The following is a 24,634-nucleotide window of genomic DNA, read 5'->3' as shown; positions in this document are numbered from 1 at the left end:
CACAGTTGGCTCCTGTGCTGAGGAAGGCTCAAGTGTGTTTGAGGTGTGTGTGACCCCTGCACAGCAGCACTGTGATGCTCAGAGCCAGTGCCAGCAGCAGGAGGTTGCCCTGCTGCCAGCAGAGCCCTTGGCTGCAGCACCTGCTTAGCGCTGGGCTGGGTCACTGGGGCCACTCCTGCAGCTCTGCACAGTGCAGTGGGCAAGGCTGTGCCACAGAGGAGGCACTGACCACATCTGCAGGGCTCCTCTTAAACCCACACAGCGACAGCAGCTGAAAGAATCAACCAGGTAATTCTGAGTAATGCATCAACCAAAAAAAATCCTCAAAAGCCAGGAACAGTCTGTTGTGCATATGATCTTAGAATGAGGTCTTAGAATCTGATACTACAGACTTCTCAATTAGTAACAGAATTTTGAGGTTACTTACCCAGCATCTTGAAATCACAGTGTGAATTTATATTGCTTTGACACTTCCTGACGGTGACAGTTGACACCAATCAAAAAGAGGTGAGTTCTTTGCTGGGATAAAAAAATTATTGTTCTGCTTGCTCTTCTGCATAAGAGAAACATTTTGCATTTAGTAGTTTGCAGATGGCATGTCACCCTGAACACTGTGGTTGTCATCCTCATGGGATTCACCTGCAGCTTTAGAGTACTTGCTGAGCTGCTGCTCAACACAAACGATATACCCAAGCAGTGTTAAGTGCTGAATGGGAGCTTACAAACACCCAGTAAGGATGTGCTTTGCTCTGGGTAGTAGGTGTGGTCCAGAGCAGTTACAAATCTGTGTTCTGATCTAACTTCAGGTCCTGACTGGCTCCCTGCCAAACAGTACAGCAAGTTTCTTAGTAAATGTCTAGTGGCATGTAAGTGAATACAAATAGTGATAAGGTTATTAGCTGACAGATAAGACTTGTGTGTGTGTGTACGTTATATGTAAGGAGGTTCCAACAATTAACTGAAGTTACAGTTTTAGTAAAAAAACCCCAGTATTTATAACATGCATCCCAGAGAGTGATGGCTTTCTTCAGCTGTCGCTTGGGCTGGGAAAAGGCTAGAGCTGCTTTGTACTCAAACCTCTGAAATCACATTAACTCATAGAAACTGTACAAAATGTTGCTGCTTTCTTCTCTCTGTTGTTGTTGCTGGGAGTTGAGAGGTATGTGCACAAAACGTGATAAGGAATATGAGACTCTATTTTTTTTTCCTTAACTGTCTGATCACATTAGGAGTGAGGCCAATAATGCTCAGAACTGGTGTGAGATTATTTCAGAGCAGGCTATCACAAGAAATCTGGGGTCACTGATAAGGATTTGGTTCTTGTGTTTAGTTACAGAGGGTAAATCAGCTGACATGCTCTCAAGTTAGCCTCCAAGAATTTGTCTCCTCAAGAATCTCAACTCATTGACTGAAAGTACCTTAAGCTGTTGTAACACTGGCCCTTGGACAGGCTTGGATTCATGTCTCCAACACTGACTCTGTTTAACAAGAGGTCAGTAACTGCTGCAGTCAAGCTGCTGAGTAGAGATCCAATGAACTTTAAGGACTCATCTCTGCATTTAGTAAAATCATCCCAGGTGTTAGGTCTGCTTTTTTTTCCTCAAGATACCCACAGAAAAGAAGTGGTAAAACACAAGAATAGAGGATGCTAATGTACCAGGGAATACAGGCATGGTGCAGGCTTTTGGCTTTTTTCCCTTCCAAGTTGGTAGGAGGTAGTAGATATCCCAGCTAACTATCTATGCCAGCTTTCTGTATGCTCCAACAATGAAAGGTTCTCATTTTTCAAGGTTGCCTAGCCAAACTAGGGCTGCTTTACTAGCTATAGAGGAAATTAAGCAGGGGAGGGAGAACAACAGTAAGAATTTTGCTTTAAATGAATTTGCTGCCAGATAATGCAACACTACTTTTAAGATTAATTCTGTTTTTTGTAATATGACTGTTTATTTGTGAGCTTTTAGCCTCCAAGTTTTAGTTACAATTTGTCAGAGCTGAACTGTTAAAATCATAATTTTGTTTTCCTTTATAATGGTTTATATAAAAATGGCACTGAAGAATATGATCCAGGATACAGATCTTGTGTTTAGAGATCCATACCTTGAGCACAATAATTCTCAAGCTCTAAGGGTTCCTGTTTTTTTTAAATAGTATCAGTGCGTATATAGATATGCTGCACTTATTTTACCTGTAGTACTTTTATAACCCTAGATGCCAGCATACATAACTGAGTAAGCCACCAATTAAATGCCTCACACAGGTTCATTGCTCCATGCTAACTACTAAATAGTTCTTCACACAAATTTTAGAGGATAAGCTAAAAAGACCTGAAATGATTTACTAAATATATGCAACTTCAAAATCTTGCTGACAGGCGAGTTCAAGAGACAAAGATCTGTATTAGTGAGCCCCTTAAGATAATTCAGGGACAGTATCTCAGTAGTGGTCAGGTAATTAACTGACATGTGTGCTGTGAAGAGATGCAGACTGTAGCTACAGCAAGCTATTGCATGAAATAGAAAACAGTAATACACCAGCATACCAGGTTTGGAAAGGTCAACTTTTTTAATAACTGCTCTCTCTCCAGGTTGTGTCATGCAGTTACAAAGTAGTTAGGAAAAAAGCATGAGTTTCTGGGAGGGACTAATTGTCTTTTAAAAAAAACATTCATATTCATTACATAAATAACATCTGGCACTTCAAGGGGACTCCAAGGGACAAAAGCCTTAAACTTCAAAAACTGTGCTTGATCCAATATTTTGTTGAGGTCAATTTTGCTGTACTTTATGTTCAAAACTTTCAAGACCTCCTGATAACAAAAAAAAAAAAAAAAAGGCTGTGTGTGTTAAGACAGTGAATTAAATTTATAGCAGCATTCTACCTCCTCTGTGGTTTGGCCAATGATTTCTGGGTTCAGTTTCACTCTAGTTGTTCACTGAGGCAGTATCTACTTTTCAGAAAGCCTCTGAAAGGAAAAGACTGAAAAAGAATTCCAAAAACCTAAGTATGATTGCTTACCAAATTCAGAATATCCCTTTCTTAAAAAAAAGGAAACAACCTATAGTCAGAGTAGTTATGAAGATACTTGATTAAAAACATAGAGTCGCTCAATAGTTTCAGCTTATAAAAATATTAGTCTGTCAGCGCTACAAATGTCATGATGACAGTCAAAGTAGCTTGAACAAGCAAGGAAAGGCAGTCCTGTAACAGTAGCACAGTTAAAGAAAAAATATTGCCTTAAGAGAATCAGGCCTGAAGCTTTACTACAAATAAAAACTAGACTCCTATCAGAGTTAATCCCTGCTGGAGGCCCATTCTTCCTCTGACAATGCCACAGCATTGATCATACAAGGCCTTACTGAAAGTGCTGAAGCCAAAATTATGTCATTAAACAAAAGTGCATGAAGTAATAATGAGCTAAGTGCTCATATAGTACAGTATCTGATCTGAAGTCTGAGAAGTGGCTCAGGTGGCAAGACCACTCTTCCATACATAAAATGTACCATTTTGTTTTGTAGGTGAAACACCCAGAATGGCCCCCACAAGTGCAGATTAACTGTTATCTTCAGATACATACTTGTATACAATTTCCTAATCCATGGATTTTTATTGTAAAAAAGACTAGTTTGGAACTGAAACTAATTGAGAATAGAATCCACTATAATGTCAGAAGAAAAGAAAATTTTGTGGTTACATGTAAACTTGTGATGAGCTTTCTCAAGAAGAGGGTACATTAACAGCGAGGGGTGGGATACAACAAGGAGCGGTCATGGCCTGTTTATGTAAAGGTCAAGCCAGCCTCATTGTACACTTTGAAGACTTTCTCAATTGCGTTGACATAGGCAGCTGTTCTCAGGTCCAGACCCAGGTTGTATGTCATGGCAGTACGCATGATTTGCTGAAACAGAAAAGGTTACATGTAGTTTCTGCAGGTTTCTCCATAGGAGCTCAACAATTTTGCTTGCAGGATCCAAGTAAGGTGTAAAAAGTAAGCAGCTGCTAGATTGGTATCAGAGCTCTGATCCTTTGTGGATCAGTTCTGAAATTTTTTGATTCCCCTGACAACTGAGAACTGAAAAGAAAGGACATCTTTTCCAGGTCACTATATCACCCCTTTTCAAGTCTTGCTGTGACAGGGAGAGATGAGATGTTTCAAGTAGCCTTTGTCCCACTAATTAAACATACAGCATAGAGACATTAATCTAAAACTGCTAATGGTGAAGTAAAGCACTCTTATATACCTGTCCCAGATTAGCTGGGTACAAGAGGACAACTAAAAAGTTTCTACTTACTACAGCTTCTACCAGAATAATCTCTAATGTTTATTATACCCAGTTAAAGTTGGCCATGATGGCACAGAGCAGAAATTCTTCATACGCTGACATTCATTAATCATGTACTATTTATCTACTCCTTTAATTGCAAAGAAATTCTGTACAACCTATTCAAAAACTGTCCCAAAATCATTTGAGTCTTCCTTCTCTTAAATATATAGTTATGCAATATTTACCCGGGCAGAGCGTTCCATTGTGTAAGCCAGCCCAGAGTGCACAATGTCTTTCTCAGATGCACCCTGCAACAACAGAGAATAAAATCCAGGTTTAATCCAAGACACAAAAGGTCCTCATTGTGTGCTGGGGACAATGAAATGTTGGATTCTTGTAATTACTGAAGCTTGCTCACTCATTCTCTTCTAATGATGGGTGAAGACTCTAAATAGCCTTTACTGTGTTATGTGAAGAGCTAGCTGTGGTCAATTCAATTCTAAAACCTCAGATGTAAGCACTGAAGACTTTTATGGGCCTAGCTTCTAGATGCATGATGCTACTATTATCTACTGATGTAGTAATTACTGTTTTCAGCCTTCAGACCACACAGTAAATATAAAACAAAAAAGCTTTCAAGAGTCAAAAACCTATTGCAATTGTTTTGAAGACAGGTTTTAGGAAGGGCATAGATCCCAAATTCATATGCTCCACATTACATTAGCCCTTAGCAACTCCACATCTTTATTCCCATTAAAATTTACATACACAGAACAATAAGCAATTGACTCATTACAGGTTCAATGTTCCATCATCCTGATTGCTGTAATTTACTAATAATTTGACATCTGGGTCCACAAAATACTTGCTTTCCTTCAAATACCAATTTATGCTGGAAGCAGAAAGTACTAGGCCAGTTTCTATGGCTTGTGTTTAAGAGATCCAGCATTTGCTTTAAGCCACAGAACCCATCACATGCTACTCATATAGCCTAACATGTATAAAATGCACCATTCTGGATCAGGCTAAAGTCTATTGTTATCATCTGGCTGTAGTCCAAGTTTATATGCACTTCCCCTGATTTCTTCCTGAGGAAGTATGGTTTAATGTTTTTCACAACTTGCTGGACTTTTTCCCCCTCCTCATTTGTCCCACCTCCTCCTGAATTTAAGAATCTAACCCACTGATGCTTTTAGTTTCCATGTATCCCTTGGCAGAGTATTACACACCTGAACTGTCTGCTCTGCTTGGAACTCCCCTTATTCTTCATTCTGCACCTCAGCGTGCTGCTTTGTTGAACACATCTCACTCTCTTCCACCATTCTCTGCAGTGAACAATCTATCCTTACCCACCTCTTTCCATATCCCTCATTCTACAGATCACTGTCTCCACCTCAGGCCTCCTTCAGGCTAGTAGGACCTAGGTTAGTTCATTGTTCCATGTCAGAGAAGCTCCTGTATTTTTTTGATCATTGTGATCTTGCTCTGAACTTTTTCCACCCTTGCAGTGTTTGAAGATGCAGAGACCTAACCTGCACACAGTATTCAGAAGGCAGCACACTCTGAATTCATATGGTGGCATCATTAGTCAGTCTTACCCCTTCAGAACAATTTCTAATGCTGGATTTGCTTATTGATTGCTGTGGATTTCTAGGCTTGTATTTTGTCCTCACCTCCACAACTTCCTTATAAATGCAAATGGATGAGCTCACAACCCATCCCTTCATGTGGAAATTTCCCCACCGTGTATTGCTACACAATAGTTAGCAATGGATTTTACCAGACATTTCTTTGCCTGTTGATTCACTCTTAAAGGAACAAGCTACAGTTTTTCACCCAGTTGTTATTCTGGAGTTACAGAAACAGCAAACTGTCTGTGGTGTGATATCTTGTTTAAAGTTTTTTGGAAAACCAGGCAAACTATATCAACAAGAGCTCCAAAATGCAAAAAGCATCTGTATTAAAACTGCAGCTTTTTAACTATATTGGAGGTATTTTGCATGGACTGAAGTAAAAGAAATCAAAAATAGCTTATTTCCAATATTCTGAAGCAGTTCAGATAATTTGCTTGCTTTGTTTGGCCATCAAGCTGATCATATACTAATGCTTTGCTTGGGGAAAAGTGCTCCATGATAGCTACAATGGTAAAATTTAAATTTTAGTTATACTATCAGAGTACAGCTCCCCTAACAGTAAAAAAAAAACCAGCAGCGACTACTTACTGATATCCTATCTTGAAATTCTGCTGTAGGCACAACTGGAATAGTTCCCCCATGTTTCCCAAATTTTCTTTCCAAGCTTTCCTGGACAGACACTAGGGTAAAAAGGAAAAAAAAAAGTAGATGCAAGGTAACTGACAAATGTGAAATTTTAGGATTTTTTTTTCCTTAGAGCAGTGAGCAGTGCTTTGGTATTTTCACTGATATTTATTTAACCTTAGTTCTTGAAATTCTGAAATTTCTAAACAGCAACAAAGAGCACTTGAGACAACACAATCTTGAAGTTAAGAAAGGGATTTAAATGAGAATTGCCATAACTCTCCCCTACTTTAGAAACACCTTAAAATGTATGATTTATGAGAAAGGGTTATATTAAAAACTATACAGGTGTATGTTTTGTCAAGTCCGGTGTCTCAAGATTCTAATGTTTTCTATAGAGTATTGTTTAAAATGGAGCAACATCCTCCAGTTCTTCTCTACTGAGCTTCCTCTCATCACATAATCATTATTGTTTCACAGAATGACCATAAGTGAAGCTGTGAGCCTTAAGCAGGTTTTTCCAGTGCCTGTCTCCATTATTGGCCTTTATAGAAATCCTTTATTGTTGTATGTGCAGAACAATGGCACCTGCTTGAACTTCATTTGAATGCTTCCTAAATACCAAGTGTACAGCTGAAAGATGTTTATTAAGAAGTAATAAATATTTCACTTAAATGGCTTAACTTTAGTATTTTATAAAACTAAGGAAAGAATTTAAAGATAACCAGAAAAGAATGCATTTAACTTAAGTCATTAGAGTTGCAGGTCAGTTAACCTATGAAACCTTTTCTATTCTTTAGTAAGCAGCAATTACAGACTTCTGGGGAAATTGTGGTGAATTTATAAGAGCTCTGTTTCCATTTCTCCCACATTTGGTGTTGCTAGTCCAGTCTATTAATTAAACAATGTGTGGAAGCAGAAGTGAGCACTTACTGAGCAAGTGGTAGTTTGAATCTCTTTCATATTTGAAAGTCAGACGGCCATAACTGACGTGGTTCAAGTTTTTCAGCCATTCAAAGTAGGATACTGTTACCCCACCAGCATTCAGGTAAAGATCCTGCACAGAAAGAAGAAATATTTTGAATTGTGACCATGTGACATAGTGCTATCATGTTCTGCGAAAGCAAGCAGTGTTACGTCCAAGGCACTACTTTAAACTGAAGTACAGAAGACAGTCCAGTTCTTACTCTTACAGGCCAATATCCTCTTCTTCAGTTCAGGGATTACTTCTACTGATTTAAAATAGGACTTGACTTCAGAACACATCAAGTTCAGGTCTGCTTGACAAAGTGACTACTTACTTCTATTTTACCGTAAGTGTAAGAAAATTAGAGCATTCTTTGGCCACCTCAGTGAGTAAAGGGTGAAGATCAGCTACTCTGTCTAGCAAGGTCACTTGATCAGGACACCCTTTCTCTGTGAAAAAATTGTCATTATCTAGGTCTTCTTCTTTCCAACTAGGATAGGTCTTCTTCATTCCAGCTATCACTACACTTCTTTCAAACTATCTATACACTCTGCAGTACACAGTTCTGTCAGAGCCATCACCCAGACACACCATGTCTACAAAGTGGCCAGAATATTTACTCTTCCTTCTTCCTGTATTTAGTACACTTTTTGATTGAGCAAATGCCAGCTATCAATCATTATCTTTGGTCATTTACAGTTGTAGTGAGGTCTTTAATAAATATTATATTTCTTCAGCAACATTGACACCCCTTTCCTAGACATCAGTTATTAAAAAACACCCTTAGAGAATGAATGGCTATTAATAAAAGCCTCCAATAACTAGAGTCTTGGTACTCTTCACAAAAATGTTCCTTTGAGATGAAAATCAAAGGTCATGATAGAACCTTACAGGGATAACCATGATATTCCGCTCCAAGAAGATTTTGTCAGCTTCAGGAGTTGTAGGCCCATTGGCACCTTCAGCAATAATCTGAAAGAAATCACAGCACAGAGTAACTCAGAGGTATAGATTTGGGTTTGTTCATGCTGATTATTGAATATTAGTACTTAAACAGACCATCTCTGATTTTCATTTCCATCTGAACTCTCTGACTTACTTTTGCTTTAACCTTGTGTGCATTGGCCTTGGTCAACTGCTTCTCGCTGGCAGCAGGGATGAGAATGTCACACTCTGTTTCCAGAATGCTGCCCTCAAGTGGCTTTGCTTTAGGGAAGCCCATGATTGTCCCGTGTTGCTATGTGAAGAAAACAAACCACAGTGGTTTTAGTGTGTTGTGCACTCATACCAATTTCTTCCCTTCTGACTTTCAGAGTGAGAAAAGGGAGAAGCAACAGTACTAGAGAGACAGCACATCATGTAATTCCTATCCTTACTTAGACATGAAAAGCAAGCTACAAAGCTTCAGGAACAAAGTTCCCAAGACTGAAACATAAGTGCTCTCTGCATAAAGACACTGAGAAACATTTGGGTTCTGGAACATTTAAAAAAAAAAGATTCCTCTCAGCTCTTAAAATAGTTTTCAAATAACTGAAATGACTCGCTAGTATGCTACACCCAGGATAAGTTGCATCAAATAAGATTCAAATGGTTTCTAAAATTCAGTACTACAATGATAGCCTTTGTTTAGTGATAGAATCTACATTCTTTTGAGAAAGAGGGTGATAAAGAAATTTAAATATTCCCTATATAAAAGAAGATGCATAAAATAAGCCCCTAAAAATTTTAAGTAGAAGATTGTATTTTAGTGCCTGTGAAATGACCCCTCAAGTCTGCTTCATGTGGAAGTTGAAATAAAAAGACCACATCCAGTTTTCATTATAAACTACACATTCAAGTCACACTGCCAAGCAGGCTTTCATTCTTTCAGAAACATCCAATAGGTAAGAAACAGCAAAAGTACACTTTGTACATCTTGAATGACCATGTGCTTGTGATTCTCAGTCAGGAATCCTTCAGGAACCTCCTTGCCCCAGTTCCTTAAGACATCTTTTCTAGTTAAGGCATAAGAAAGGCAATATAATAATAATTCCAATTCTGAAAACAAAGTAATTAGCCTGCACACATACAGACATTTTTTTGAGAGTCAGGTCAAAGGGTAAAAAAGGTACCACCTGCATTTACATTCTTGTTGGGGATAAGAAGGAAAGTCAGAAGAATCAATATTTCTAAGCCATTTTGTAAGGACTATTTGCAGCATGTTTTAAATATCACAACACCAGTTTACAGTCATCAATCATTCTATGTATTTGCAAAGATGACAAAAATGAAACCCTTTCTGCTTAGCAAAATTTCATACCAATTTGAAATCTTCTAGTTCCTTTGGGTCAATCCCATCAGGATTCCAGATGGAACCATTGAACTCTCCGACAGCGACACACTTTGCACCAAAACGATGCAAGTATCTCATAGAATGCAAGCCCACGTTACCAAATCCCTGAGGGTGCAAAGAGAAAGGGAAAAGTAGTTAAGCCTCCAGTTAAAATCATAGTTACTGCTAGGGCTAATACAGTTTTAAATAGTTCTTCATCTATTGGCATATCTTGGCATTAGATATGCATAGGCAAGGTGGAAGAAATCTACATACATGCTATTCTTGTCTGAATCTTACTGCAGAAATGATGCACTGTAGCCAGCAATGTACAGTTGTGATGAGTGTTTTATACTGGAAATATAGAAAGGAAAAGGTAATGCTACTATGAAAGTGTCAAAACGATGATGTTTATCAACCTGGGAATGTTCTGTGTATCCACTTTATGACTGGCACCCTCTTAAAGGGATTAATGGACTTTTGTATGACTACTGATTTAATTCCAGGCCATTAAGTTCCTTTACTTCCAGGATGCTGATGTTCTGGAAGAACACACATAGCAGACAAAAAGTCATATGATCGATGTTGAAAGTTTGTTGTATGATTCTGTGCTGAAAAAAAAGCTATAAATATATAGTAAAAATATATGTTATACATATATTCAATAATCAATTCCTGTATAACATAGCTTCAATTATATTTGGGATTTTTGCTTATGTATTAGAAGCAAACTTTGATAGAAGAGTCTGTCATGCTTTAGGTCTCTTTGAAATGCTCTAGGTTCATTTTCCTACCAGAATTTTCTGCTTTTCTTATGGCCGTGTTTTCAGTCTGTGTTTTGCTTAAGTGCCTGTTAGTTACTCCTCTGCCAGGCATGAAAATGCCAAAGTGCAGGAGAGGAGTGTGCTGCTGGGCCTGTGCAGGGCAGAGATGTTTGTTGCAGACCACAGGTCAACTAGAGGACAACTTGGAGGTTACAATTACTCTGCTATTTCTTTTCTAACAAGCTCTTTTGAAAGCAACAAAACAAATCAGTTCTTCAAACGCTCCATTTAACAAACTGTTTAAAGTTGAACAAGTTTCCTCTCTTGGAAATTTAAGGAACAATAAGGCATACTACTGACTATCAAACACTTTCAAAATTCAACTACATAAATCCCCAACTCTTAGGAACACCAAAAGTGTACATTCAATCCTACACATTTAGGATAAGGTCTTTGTTTCTATTTTTCCAACTGCTTATTCTGTAATGGAACACTCAATTCCTGTTCTTAAATTTTTTATTGTAAAACATTGCAACAAATTTTTTGTGGGTAAAACTAGTGTCACAGCTCACTGAGAAGTGTGCTTAAAGACCTTAGTTCAAACATTTTGGTGTTTGTAGCTTACAAGATCATAATGACTAGAGATTTGGCTTTGTGCCTGTAGAGTGCAAGTGGAAGTTCAGTTTATAAAAACTAGTCCAAAATAAAGGACACCTATGTTTCTTGAAAAGTGTTTCTAAAGTTTGAGAGTAAAGGTTAACTTGGAAGTTTTAAAGCTCTCTCAGTTTTTAAGGGCTACAGCCTGTTTTAAAAACAGCTCTACTGAAAGTCTGTATACTACTTCTTTTCCTACTGTCTAAGGAAAAATTTACCTGAACAGCAAATGTTTTATCTCCAAATCCTGGAGTCATTCCTAATAAGCTCATATATGAGGCTTCATTGATGAAATTTTCAATTCCATGGAAGACACCCCGGCCAGTTGCAGATATACGTCCATGGATCCCACCCTGGCTGATAGGTTTGCCAGTTACACATGCATGTGCATTAATATCCTGTAAAACAGCAAAGCACTTGTGAGACATGGAATTAATCAATCAAAAAACAGCTGGAACAAGAAGTTTTGTACACTTCTGACATAAGGGAAAACAGAAATTTTAGGAGTCGGAACATGATATAGCTTAAATGAATTTAGTTTGTAAAGATGATTTCCTTCCTCACTTCCTGTGAACCCCTCAGAATGTTCTGTCAGGAATGTTGTGTAATTCAATAGTGGATATGGTCTGTGATTTTTTGTTGCCTCTAAGTGTGTGTGCTAACTTCAGTCTTTGTATCATGGTGACATGCACAAGCAGACAAATCAAAAAGCTCTCAGGAATATTTCTTAAAGTCAGCTCCTGTTTGCAGCCACAATTTCTTTACATCACTACTTTTGATATCCTTGAACTGGCTTTTAATCATCTTTAAACAGTGTTTAGTGTTCCTTTCTAACAAATTGTTATTTTACAATTACAAAACGAAGTCTGTAGTCAGAATACAGGGATGCTCTCAGAGGAAATCTGCAGTTTGAAGGTCATATGGAAAAGTTGTGTACTTACTGCTTTTATTCAGAAAAGAAGCATTTACAATCAAGCCTCCATTGTTAATTTGGTGGCAATAAAATTAAGTTTTCCATATTCCAGATAGTCAGCCAAGATAAAACAGCTATTTAAAACCATAGCTTATTTTTCCATTTGGAATTAATAACATGAAAGAAATTCTTCCAAACCAGACACTGGAACTCCCTCTTCTGTCACCAGTGGTTCCCATGCTCACACGCCCTGGGAGCACAGTCACACGGTGCCTTGGCATCCAGCACAAGTGAAAAAGGAGGGATGAAAGAGAATGCACTGAAATGAGAGTGCCAGCAGCCGGATGGGTTTCCATTCCACCAGGCACACATTCACTGGGAGGCTCCCTCTGCTCCATCCCTTGTGCCAAAGGCATTTGCATGCCTGTGGTGCAGGGTGCTTGGTGAGAGGAAGGAAAGGAGCAGACAAAAGTAAGTGGAGGCAGAATGGCTGGAGGAGACTAGAGCCATAATGAAGACTAAAACTATTTACTGTTTGAAAATGTCAGTGAGTTAACATATAAGCCTCTTTAAGAACAATGAAGGTGATGCTGGGCTTGCCACAGAATTCCTAATTCAGCCTCCCAAAACACAGCTCGCTGTTCTCCATAAGCTGTATGCTCCCTCTTGTGGCATGTCAACTGTAACAAACATTGGCAGGGCTGTTCTCTTGGAACCACTTGGCCTGATGCTTTGATGGACTTTCAGGATTTTATTCTGTTATATGGTCTTAAACTATGCTTTGGGCTTTGTGCATTCACAAAAGAGGGTATATATTTTATAAATATGTGAAGAAATACAGCTTCCCACCATATATAAGAATGTACTTATCAAAGTCCTTTCCTGTGTACGAAAAGTCAGTTGATTGTGTCAGGAATTGCAGAAGAGCGGAAAGGATTAATTTAATAAAAAACTTCAGCCATATGTAACTCACTGATCCAGCAACTTCAGATGGATTTTCTGGAACAGTTAACGTGGTAGTTATTAACAACTTGCATGGTTTGGCAAGAAAATAGGGCATGAAGTGAGGCCACATCCAGGTCTTCTTGAAGTCACATATAAAAGCCACAGCTGATGTCAAAGTCCTAAAATCTTTGGTTTCAAGTCAATAAGCATAAACTTTCAACACCTCTTGGGTGAAAACCAAAGAGCATGGCTTTTACTGAGAATCTTGAAAAATGGCTTATAGCTAGCTAGCATCATAGACTTCTATTTCAGCACTGGTAGCTTATGAACTTAGTTGTGATGTTCAGGCACTAACCTTAGCTCCTTTCTTTACCCCCCTGCAATGATGTTCTCCTTGTCTCTCCAGCTCTCCTTGCTCTGTATGGTTGGTTTTGAGCAAACCCCCCTTATGTGCTTGTACCTGTTATTTGATTTACCCTTCCCACTGAAAACTCCCTGAGCACAGCTGTGTGCAGTGTGCAAGCACAGAGCCATCAGGTCTGTATCTCAGAGAGATCCCTCTCACCAGAGTTATCTTTCCACTCCACTGAATGTAGCACCTTGCACAGCTTCCATCTGTGTTTGCAGTTACAGCTTGTTTCACTTTTGTTCGTTGCTCATTTTCTGCTCTTAGTTCCCTTCCCTTCTTCCCCCATGGTCATTTTTATCCTTTTAGTATTCCTTAATCCCCTTTACTTTTGCTCTTGGTGTCCCAAACAGATAGTTATCTGAAACATCTTCCTCTAGAAACTGGTTTTGATGGATTATTCCCCTTTTTATAGCCTTGTCAGAATTCTCACTTTCCTTCTCCATTACCTGGTCATTTTCCACAATAGCTCTGGAGTTCCACTGTGGCTACCACTCTCTCAAGTACAAACAAGCAACCCAACAAAATTAAGGAAACTAATATTCCCCCTCCAGCCCTTATTTCCATTTTTAATTAACTTTGCAGAAAAGTGTTCCTGAATCCTCTCAGGTTTATTTTTCAATAGGATACTGCCATAACAGAGGGAGTCTAAAAAGAAGCTGTTGTAGGGTAATTCCAATTTTAATCCTCAGTAGTTATTTTCTTTTCTGTTGTCATTGAATCATAAGCATGTGTAGGACTACACAATAAGGTGAGCTTATAAAGTGGTAAGAATAAGAAATTCATCCATTTGAAAACTCCTTTATCAGGGTTTAGTTTAATTTAAAAAATGGAGCTTTTGTATAAAACTGCATGAGAACTCTTCAATATAGCAAATCTTAGAGCAGGTCACTTGCTGTGATCCTTCTTGTCAGTCTCAATAACACAGTGCTGTTGTATCACAGTGAAATACACATTTTAGTGCCATGGATGAAGTGTTAGAACTTCGTCAATGCTTTGAGGCAGTAGTTTTGCTCTGAGTTGGAATTTTAAGTTCTGGCTGAGGGAACTAGTTGCCACCCTGCATTTTGAAGTTCTTCTGAATTAATAACTTGGCCATTATCAGATATCAAGTTGCAATTAAAATATTTACCTATGTGAATAGCAAAAAGCAAATAATGTTTCACAGTGATATCCCTAACAGAGAGATTAGTGCAAGAGTAATTTAACTCAACTAGTCAACATGCCACAGCTGATTCCTCAAGCATTCCTTTTTTCCTTCCGTAAGATACTTCAGACTGCATTTCAGACTTAGAATAACCTGTGCCACTGCACCTCCCAGTGTCCAAGGCCCCAGACAAGTGTTGTGCCAGGATTTGCCTGAGGACAGCAGGCACGTCCTGATCAATGCGCCAGAGTGAGACACGTGGCAGTGGCACTAATGCCCCAGCCACACACCCTGCAGGGGAGCTGCTGCAAGGGACTGCACTGAGTGCAAGGCAAGAGGAGTTGGGATAAGCAAGCATGCAACAGCATAGTATAATAACACATTAATACACAGCTACTGACAAATAAGTTCTCCAAAATGCATTCTTTCTTTGAACAGACTTGTTGAAAACGTACAACAGAAGTGTTTGGTTAACAGGTACAAATAAGCCCACTGACACTAGGACAAAGGCCAAACCAAGGGCTAGCATTAAAAAGTAATTTTTAAAAACTTTAAATTTTTAAATTGCCTCCTGGGCCATTAATTGTGTCAGTGTCCTTTTGCTTTACACTTTGAAGAATTTGCTGAAGTCCACAATGAAACTTGTTACTTCTAGGAGACTGCAGAGAGTCTTAAAACTTCTAGAAGTTATACCAATAGTGTGAATGTAATTTGCATGGTCTCTTGAATGAACAAAACCATGAGCATGTATTTAATAAAACTTGTATATTAGTTTTCAGTTAACAACTTTAAATTACTAATTACAGTACCAATGAGAAACAGAGGAAAATTACAGAAATAGAAACCAATTTTAGACTATATACTTTTAAAAACAGTGTATTTTCTTTTGTTGAACAATTGCAATCAGTATTGTATCAGAGAAGTTTCTTTTAAGGCTAGTGTAAGAATATTATCCTTAAAGCTATTTTTCCTTTGCTGTACCCTAAAATCCTCACACCACTGAGGCTGTCACAGTTTGCAAGAGTATTTTTAGATCAAATAAGTAAACAAATTGATATGATTAGGCAGCTTTTCTGCTTGAAAGCCTCTGCACAAGACTTACATAGTGTCCTATGGTACTGGCATAGGTGTCAGCAATCCAGGACATCTCCCTCTCCCCCGTGCTCATATCAGGAGCAGGAACATCCACACCAGGTCCTGTTGGCAACAGTGAAAAAAAGCTCTTAAGGATCCAACAGAAATAGTTATTGTCAATCATTATTCCCTTGGGAACTGCAGGCCTAACAGAGAAGAATTGTTTTCCTGTTTAATCCTCAGTTTACTATACAAGCAACATATTCTTCTGGATTCAATGCAGTTTTAGATGCTGTATCGCACCTTTGTACAATATTATCAAAACCCCCAACCTTTACATAAGCCATTTGATAAAAGGTGAAGGCCACTTGGTCAATAAGAAGACAAGTAGTTTGGTTTTTTTTTGCCAGGAGGGTGCTATGTGGGTATAATTTCTATATACTGTGATATTGATTGGATTCTTCTGCATAAGAATTTCCTTTCTGCTCCTGGGTGAGGTTAAATATTGAAGGTAGGCTGTACCTAGTCACTGCTCTGTAGTACATGCATTTGATTTTCCTGCTCACTTCAAGAAAAGTTTCATTTCTCTTTCTTGGTGAAATAAACCTTTAAAAGAAGTCTCACACATCTGTCAAAAAAAAATCTGGTTTTTGTTGATAGCTAAAAATAGTATTTCCCCAGACTATTTAAGATCACAGAAACCTGCTAATCAGAATATTATATGCAACTCTGCCCAAACAATTTTTTCTAAGTATTTTTAAAAAGTTTGTGAAAGTTGTGTAGCACCAACCAGACAGCCAAAAAGGAAGATAATTTTATCAAACTAGTTTAATTGTCACAGAACTAATTATCACTATAAGCTTGCATTGTGTATAGTAAAACCACAGTCGCATGTAACATCAGTAAGTGTGTTTATAAAGGAGCTTAATTTAGATGATAAATGCTCTGTCTGGAAGAGCAGCAAACAGTCTGGCTGGAGAGCAAGAAAATGCAGATTAAAGGATAGACATTCCCAAGGCAGTTAGATATCAGGAATACATGACAGACCTTTAACTAGTTACATGCCTCATTATTCATTTGAGTAAGAACCTTCTCTGGGCAAAGCTGCTCCCTTCAATTAAGAGTTGAGCTGGTAATAGTCAGCTTTCTGCAGAGATGTCCAGGCAGCAAAGCTACCAGAACAGCTCAGGGCTGAGTGTGAATAAAGCCCTACTGACATTACAGAAGCTGAGGTTCTGTTACAACAGGCTCCTGTGCCTCTTGCCTACGCTTCCCTTGCAGCCTCTGGTTGCCATGGGTGAAGCCATCAACTTTTGCTGGGGTGGATCTTCTATTTCCTTCCTCTCTTTCCTCAGATACCAGCCAAAAGCCCCAACTGAGACTACAGGAAACAGTAACAGTGAAGAGCTTGCTATTAGAGATTAGAACTGCAACACACATGGCCACCATTTTATGATCTAACTCTGAGAGAAATGTGATTCATTTTGGATACTGTGACCTCAGCTTTTGTGGCTTCTCATAGCTAGAACAGCCAGCAGAAAAAGACACAGTTCCCTTTAAAATGCACTAGGATGCAATGACTCAATTCTTTGTGGTTCTTGCTGAAAGTTCTGTATCCAAATTGTTTACAGCTCTCAAAAATACCGTTATTTAAGGCTATCATCTAACGGACACTGCCAATGCACAACAAATCAGATTCCTAAATTTGAATAGTAAAGCTGCCCAACATACCAATAAAGCCCTTTTTTGCCAGCTCCATGGTAAACCTTCTTGTGATCTTTTCCAATTCATTGTCCTATAGAGAAAATGCAATAAATATCAGAAGAAATCATTAGTGCTTATGAGTATTTGCTCAAACTTAGCCCAAGCATAAGCCAACGCCCTCTTCTTTTAGAAGAAAGGATGATTCATAATTTATATAATTTATATGCCACTCCCTAGCAGACTGTAGGTACTCAGGCAGCGCAAGAAACATTGGGCTTTCTTTCTGTACATTCTGATCCATGACAAATTGGGAGCATGGCACAGGAAGAACCACCTGTGCCCATAGCAGAGATTTCTAGCAAACAAATCTGATATCCTGTGTGAGCAATTTACAACCAGCAACAGCAAGAGCTGACCCTGCCACTTGTGTAATCAACACAGCCAAATGACTTGACACAAATCCTTACAGGAGCTTTGAGCTTAGAATATCTGTTATGTATTCTAGTATTCCTTTTTGTACAAGTTGCTTTAATTAGGGCAAGAAGGCAAGCCTGCAGTAAACCTTTTATAAGCCAAGTTAGTTATTATTCACACTGGAACACTGCATAGAATGGTTTAATGGAGCATAAAACTATTAGTCAAAATAAACAAAAACATTAACTTTTTTTTTGAAGAGTAACTTAATTTAAGCTTTTATTAACAGTATCAACTTTAAAAAATTTCCAGATTCCAAATTATTTGTAGTCTCCTGATTTTCAGAAAAAAATAATAAAGTAAGTAATTGAAGTATTCCACCTCTGAAACACAGACCTTTTAAAAATTCTTTTCCTACCTATTGCATGCACAGGCTACATTCAGCCTTTACAGAGGCAGAAGTGGCAGGAGGTTTTAAGTGATCAGTAATGCCCCTAGAAGAGCTTTTTTAACTGGCTGGCTTCAGTATTGCAGATACCCAAATTTTTATCTATGATTAGGCTTACTGTGTAGTTCTTGGGATTGATCTTGACGCCAGCCTTTGCCCCACCAAATGGCACATCTACAAGAATGCAAATGAAAATAATTTTACTTTTTCAACAATAAAGGCAGAACATGTGAGAAAGATGTGTAATTATATATTTGATTTTAGTGGTGATTTTGGCTTTGCTGCGTTTATGGCTTCTGAAGCGTAAGTTATAATCTGATCTAGGTACTCTTATAAAAATGGGAGATCTTTCAAGGCACTTTGAAAATGGTCTTTAAAAGTTCATTATTTAAATTTTCTATGCTTAAATATCTCTTGTATTTGACACTTGTAGAAATAATAAGTTTTATCTTTTATATTTTATTGGTTTAGCTGAAAAATGTTACTTTGGGAGTCCTAAGGACATCTATATACATTAGGAAAGTATTTTCTTTTCTTACACATAATATGCAGATTCTCTACAATTTAGTAGCTATGTACAAGTTATACTTCTTTACAGCCCATAAAGGAATTTTATCCTTTGCTCTCCATAGCTCCCCTGCCTGAATCCTTTACAGTTTCCATCTGTTCCCCCTAAAATTAGTCCCCTACTAATCCAAGTTTGTCATACTTGAATATGAGTTCAAGATGTAGTACTTTCTATGGGAGAGGGTAGTTAGCAGAATCTGGACTGTTCAAATGAAAATGCAACTGTATTAAAGTATTTTCAGTGACAGGAGAAGGAATACATATTATTATTTCGGTCACTATAGATTTTCCCACCTTGCTATAGATTTAAATTAGAGATTAGTGTCTGAAATTCATTTTAATCCTTTACATGTTTGGTTTTTCTATGTAATTACATCAGTACTGATTGAAACTGAAGATTGGAATCTTGCTTGAAAAATGAACACTTACCAACCACAGCACATTTGTATGTCATGAGAGATGCTAAGGCTTTCACTTCATCCACACTAACGTCCATACTATAACGAATACCTGCAAAACACACACGAGAAAAAACAGGAATTCACTAAACATCTTCATAAGTGTTTATAAATTGGGAAGGGCTAATCCACACCAACAATCTTTAGCATGCAAGTAGGTTGTTTATCAACTTATTTACTCTAAGAGATAAAGAACAAGATCCTGTTCGCCTATTTAAATGTTTATCTTTTATGTAGCAGAAATTCACTACTTCAGTAATTTTCTGTGAAGTAGCTTAATGGCAGCACTCAGCCTTAGGGAAAAAAAGTGAATATTGTTTGTGATGAAGATGAATCAAGCTGACAGGTAGCTAAGAGCAGAGTTTTCGAGAGGCTGATAAAGCTCTTCAGCATTCCCAAGATCTTTAGCTTTGGACTTCATTCATTGTATATACAAGATTAACTTTGTTCCTGAACATAACTTATCAGTACAGGTTATAATCAAGAACTGATTTTTGATGGAGTAATATAAGCTCCTGTTAAGTTCTAAGCCTTGGCTTCAAGGCCCTGGCTGCTAGGCACAGCCACAAAACAAAAAACAACAAACCACTCTGCTAGTTTGAATTTTTTCAAAACATTTTGAGGGAATAGTCCTACACCAGCAAGCTTGTGAGACAAGGCCACCCATCCCACACCCACACACCCACATGGAAGCCAGCCCACACCTGCATTCCCTGCTCCAAGTCACTCAGCAGGGCTGCAAGTGTGTGCTGACACATGGTACAAATGCAAATTCAATTTGTTGTGCGCTGGCAGCAGCTCAGATGCACAATGAGTGAGCTCAGCATTCAAGGCAGCTCAAAGCTGAGTAAAAAAATGGTTACACAAAGGTAAGGAGATCTTTCACCTGCCTGACTCTTTCCAGTCTTCTGAAAAATGGAAAAATCCAATAAATTTATTGAACTCAAAGTTAAGATTCATGTATCTGAAGGTAGCTACAGAGTAGGAAATATTTAACCAAACTGACAGAGCAGATGCAGAGAACTAGAGAAGCTTAAATATGATGTTTAAGATCAACATGTGCCCAAAGTCATGTGGCCACAACCAAAAGGGTCCTACAGCTGTATGTTTGTTTCTATCCAAACTTCTCCTATTTAACCAAGTATACAACAGAGCCATGAATAATTTATTATTCCCATCTTTACTCCCCAAATCTTTGGCTGTAGGTTCTGCCAAATTGCACGGTGGTTTGTAGCAGGCACAGAGTGTCCTTTAGATGCCAGAACATGGCACCACAAATTTCCTATTATGTAAAGAGAAGACCATATTCAAGTTCTCAGGAGTGAAAAAAGGCCAGCATACATTATCCAAACTAAAGCACTGTGCTGCTATGAAAGCCATTCCTGAATGCTCTGGAAACAATCCCAGTTTCAAAGGAACTAAGGGTCGCTCAAATAAAGCTGAGGGCCAAGTGCTGCTTTCTTATACGAGTTCAATGAGTAAAAGAAAGTACCATGTCTCTGCAGAACAGAATTTAAACTTATTGTGTATATGGGGGAAGGGTGGTCTCCAAAAGCAAACTAAGTAGTTTCTAACTTAAATAGCTGCAAGGAGTTGATGTCTGAGCTTTCAATAACCTTCTCATGGGAAGTAATATTCAAAATTTAAGTAGAACCTACCAGAGCCCCAAAGACCAGTCAATGTGTTGGGGTTTTTTTTAATCTATCTTACTCTGATCCTTCAGAGGAGCAGTTGTCCTTCTGTCAAGCTCTGAGCAAGAAAAAGCACTATCTATGGGCACTGACTGTCCTGCCTGGGGAAACCATTCCCTCTTGCTTGAGCAGGTACTCTGGGGACAGGTCTCATCTGAGTATTGCTCAAGCCAGCCAAGTTTAGAGTCACAGCCTATGCTGACCAAAAGTGAACTCTGCCCCTCCACCCCCCAGGTGAACTAGATTGCTGTGTATTTATTCAACCCATTTACCTATTGAAACTTCCAAGCTGTGTATACAAAGCAGTTTTGCTATAAATGTACTCCTGCAGGCACACAAAATGTTGTTTATTGATATATGAAAATCAGCAAGGAAACGAAATACTTTGGGATAGTTATCTTGAACAGTTTAAAAAGAGAAGCAAAATACAAAAAGGGAGGGAAGCTTCTTCTGCAAATCATACAGAAGATAAGACCTGAAGAGGTAAACAAGCAGCACTTTATCTGGAAATGCTGGTGCACATATTTACTCCAGTGCATGTAGAACAGTTAGATCTCCGGTTCCTTGTATTACCACAAACTTTGACGTAATAAATGTTAAGTCTTCGTATGAAGGTAAATAGGGAAAAAGCCCCAAAACTAACAAAGTACTGACAGGCTTTCAATTGAGCTGCCTGTCAGCCATGTACACATACCAGAACACAGGAAACTTTTGGACTTGAGGCCAAAACTGTTCTTTTCTGGAAAACTTTGTACTTCAGAATAAGGTTTAACTCATTTTCCAGGCTTTTAAACAGTTGTAATTAAAATGGCTTGACTGCTGGCTTTATCTTTGTAAGTGGAAGACTAGTCAGTTCTGAGAGTTTGCTGACTTTACTGGTCACTCTTCTCTAGTTCATGTGGTAAAATCTTTCATTAGGTGAAGTTCAGGATGTGAACCCAAGCTCTCTGACAGGTGTGATGAATTTTCCCTTCCCGGGCAGGAGCACACAACATTTAAGATGTGCTAACACTTAATTCCTTTTCACAATTCAGCCAGTTACTGTTTTCCAGGAATTGTAATTACTCTACAGGAGGGCCACCTCTTGACAGGGAAGTTATTTGTGCTAAGTTGTTAAGACTGATGAGAAGCAGGCATCTGAGAATGCTGTACATTCCATCTGCAAGCAGATGCACAAAGATAAAAGACTTACTTGATTTCTATTCTATTTGGACATCATTGAAATTTAGTTTGACAGCTTCCTAATTTGGCAGGAGTATTGCCACGCATTTGTGTGGCATCTTTTGGCAGTGTTACTAGGCATTCAATAGCCTAAGTCTAAAAATGGACCATGTGCACAGATAAAATATTGGGTTTGGTTTTTTGGGTTGTTTTAAAGGTTCTCACCACATAAAAGCAAACAAAGTCACTGTTAGGTAGCAAGATTACAATTTTTTTAAACTCTGGCAAGTCCACTCAGTAAGTCTCTGGAAACTTGTGACTTTTACAGCCAACTGCAAAAAAATAGTTTGAAGAAAGCCTCAAGTTACAGTATGACTCACGACCATGGAAAATACTTTTCATTGGAAAACATATGAATTCTTGTTCCAGTTGAGAATTCTCTTTCCTTACCACGCCCCAAGAAGTTAAACAGTATGCTAAGAGTAACTTTGTTTTTCTATGCATAAAGGCTTCTAAATGAGGAAATAAGTTTTCATTTAATTTTTTAGTATTGGTCAGTATGAAGAGAAGGCTTTATCACTACATGGCAGTGTCTATGCTTTTAAGACTTCTTTTTTATGATCTGTATTATGGAGATATTATACTTCACTCAGGTACTTCTGCACATCAAAGCAGCCTTTATCAGCAAGGCTACTTGGATTCTATAGTAACAGCAGTTAGTTATAATTTTAATCATTTTATCATTTTGTAGCAAGAGGTGTACTAATATACACATAACAAGGACCTTGATTTCCAAGAAAATTGCTTATACATCCTACTAGATTTTACATTGTACAGACTTCAGTATGTTCTGTGATGTTAAGCATGTTTATTATGCTTCCCGAGAAAATGTGATGTACAGTAGTCATCCTTTTCAAGGATCCTTTTCAAGGATGACTACTGCCCTTCTAGTACGCCTGCAAATCTATTTAGGGAAGTTCGTGTCACTATTTTCTGAGCTTCTTCTGCAGTGATCCTAAATGGTAGTACCTACATGTGCCCTTGCTACTAACGAGCACGAGGTATTCAAAGTCTCAAAAAAACCCTCAACAGTTGCCATAGCAACAGTTCAAAGCAAAACACTTGGTAAACTACTCCTTCTGTTCTAAGTATTTTGTAAATCTTAGTAAGTCTCTCGAGTTCCCCAGAACCTGGAACACATTTGCATCTCAGCCTAAATTATTAATATCTAACCAAGGGTTTTGTCCTGCTTTGACTTCAGTGTTTTCTTCTGGTTGTCATGTTCTTGTGAACTTTGGAAGTAATTTGGGTCCTTTACAGATGGCAATTTCTGTTAATATTGCGCATTTGTTCTGCTCACCTCTATTTGCAAAGTGCTTGTTCATCAAAAGAAACGTTCCAGAGCAGCAGCTATCCTACACTAGCCATACACAGTCAGCAACACAGATGTCATCATCTCCTCTGGAAGTTCCTAGGACTGACTACAGGCATGTTAATCTCCCAGTTAGCAGCACTGGATTCTGCAGCAGCTCTGTGGGTCAGCAGCTTGCCTGACCCAGTCCACAGGCTGAAGGAGCTTCAGTATAGATGTTCACCTATGGATTCTGCAAAATCCATAAATCAGCCCCAGCACTTACTGCAGTGCCTTAGTTCCTTAATGTTTTAACTCTGGATTATGTATATTTTCATGTTTGGTTAGTTAAACAAGTGCAATTGTGACTGTACTACCATCAAACTCAGTATTCACTGACACTTGACTCAGTAGGGACATATCATCTAAGCAATTCTTAAACTCTTTCAGAACACACACATTTTTCTAGACTCAGAAAAACAATCCAACCTTCCCAAGAAGGAAACTGCTGAGCCTTATTTAACCATTTGAAAAGTGTGGTAAACAGCTCAGTGACCAATTTGTAATTATTGAAGACAAAGAAATTCCAGATAAACCTAACAAAGCAAGATGAGTAATTCAGTACTGGAAAACAAGAACACTGTACACCAATCAGCAACAAGAACCACTAATTCCTAAATTCAATTCACTAACTGCCAAGAGGGGAGATAAAAATATTTATCTCTTCCTACACAGCAGTAGCCAGCTACAAAGCTGGGGCAGGACAGACATTCCCCTATAGAGACACCCCCCCATTCTGCTTTAAGCACTAGTATGTATAAAATGACTGTAAAGTATTCAGCCAGCCAGAATACTTCAGTATACCACTTATTGTATGTTTTTAAGAAGCTGCACTTGAAATATGCTTGAACATATACATTTATTTCAGTCCATATTGAGAAAAGCCAAGAATTTTCTCTATTCAAGAACTACCTCTGGTGCACTGATAAGACTTGGTGTATTAAATGTGAATATGGCAAATCTAGTGCACCACCAGGCAAGGAAATAGGACATGAATTTATGCACTTGGAATCTGGCTGTGAAGTAAAGTCTCTCACCTACAGAACTACCTCAGCCCCACCTAAAGGATTAGATCACTC

General features: G+C 38.3%; 1 protein-coding gene across 1 annotated transcript; it reads right to left on the bottom strand.

Annotated features, from left to right (window-relative positions):
• Nucleotides 1-2,541: 2,541 nt before the first annotated feature.
• Nucleotides 2,542-19,343, bottom strand: GLUD1 (glutamate dehydrogenase 1). The gene is made up of 12 exons (XM_014309662.2): nt 19,264-19,343; nt 18,386-18,441; nt 17,433-17,496; nt 15,730-15,824; nt 11,435-11,614; nt 9,787-9,924; nt 8,587-8,724; nt 8,379-8,459; nt 7,454-7,577; nt 6,485-6,576; nt 4,508-4,570; nt 2,542-3,895 (listed from the first exon to the last, which is right to left on the bottom strand). Exons 1-12 carry the CDS (start codon nt 19,328-19,330, stop codon nt 3,776-3,778), a joined length of 1,218 nt encoding a protein of 405 aa, XP_014165137.1. The 5' UTR covers nt 19,331-19,343; the 3' UTR covers nt 2,542-3,775.
• Between the last annotated feature and the right edge of the window lie 5,291 nt (nt 19,344-24,634).

This window comes from Geospiza fortis, unplaced genomic scaffold, assembly GCF_000277835.1.
Source record: "Geospiza fortis unplaced genomic scaffold, GeoFor_1.0 scaffold130, whole genome shotgun sequence".
NCBI classification, from domain to species: Eukaryota; Metazoa; Chordata; class Aves; order Passeriformes; family Thraupidae; genus Geospiza; species Geospiza fortis.
The sequence above is the reverse complement of the archived record's forward strand: the minus strand, read 5'-3'. Positions and strand labels throughout refer to the sequence as shown.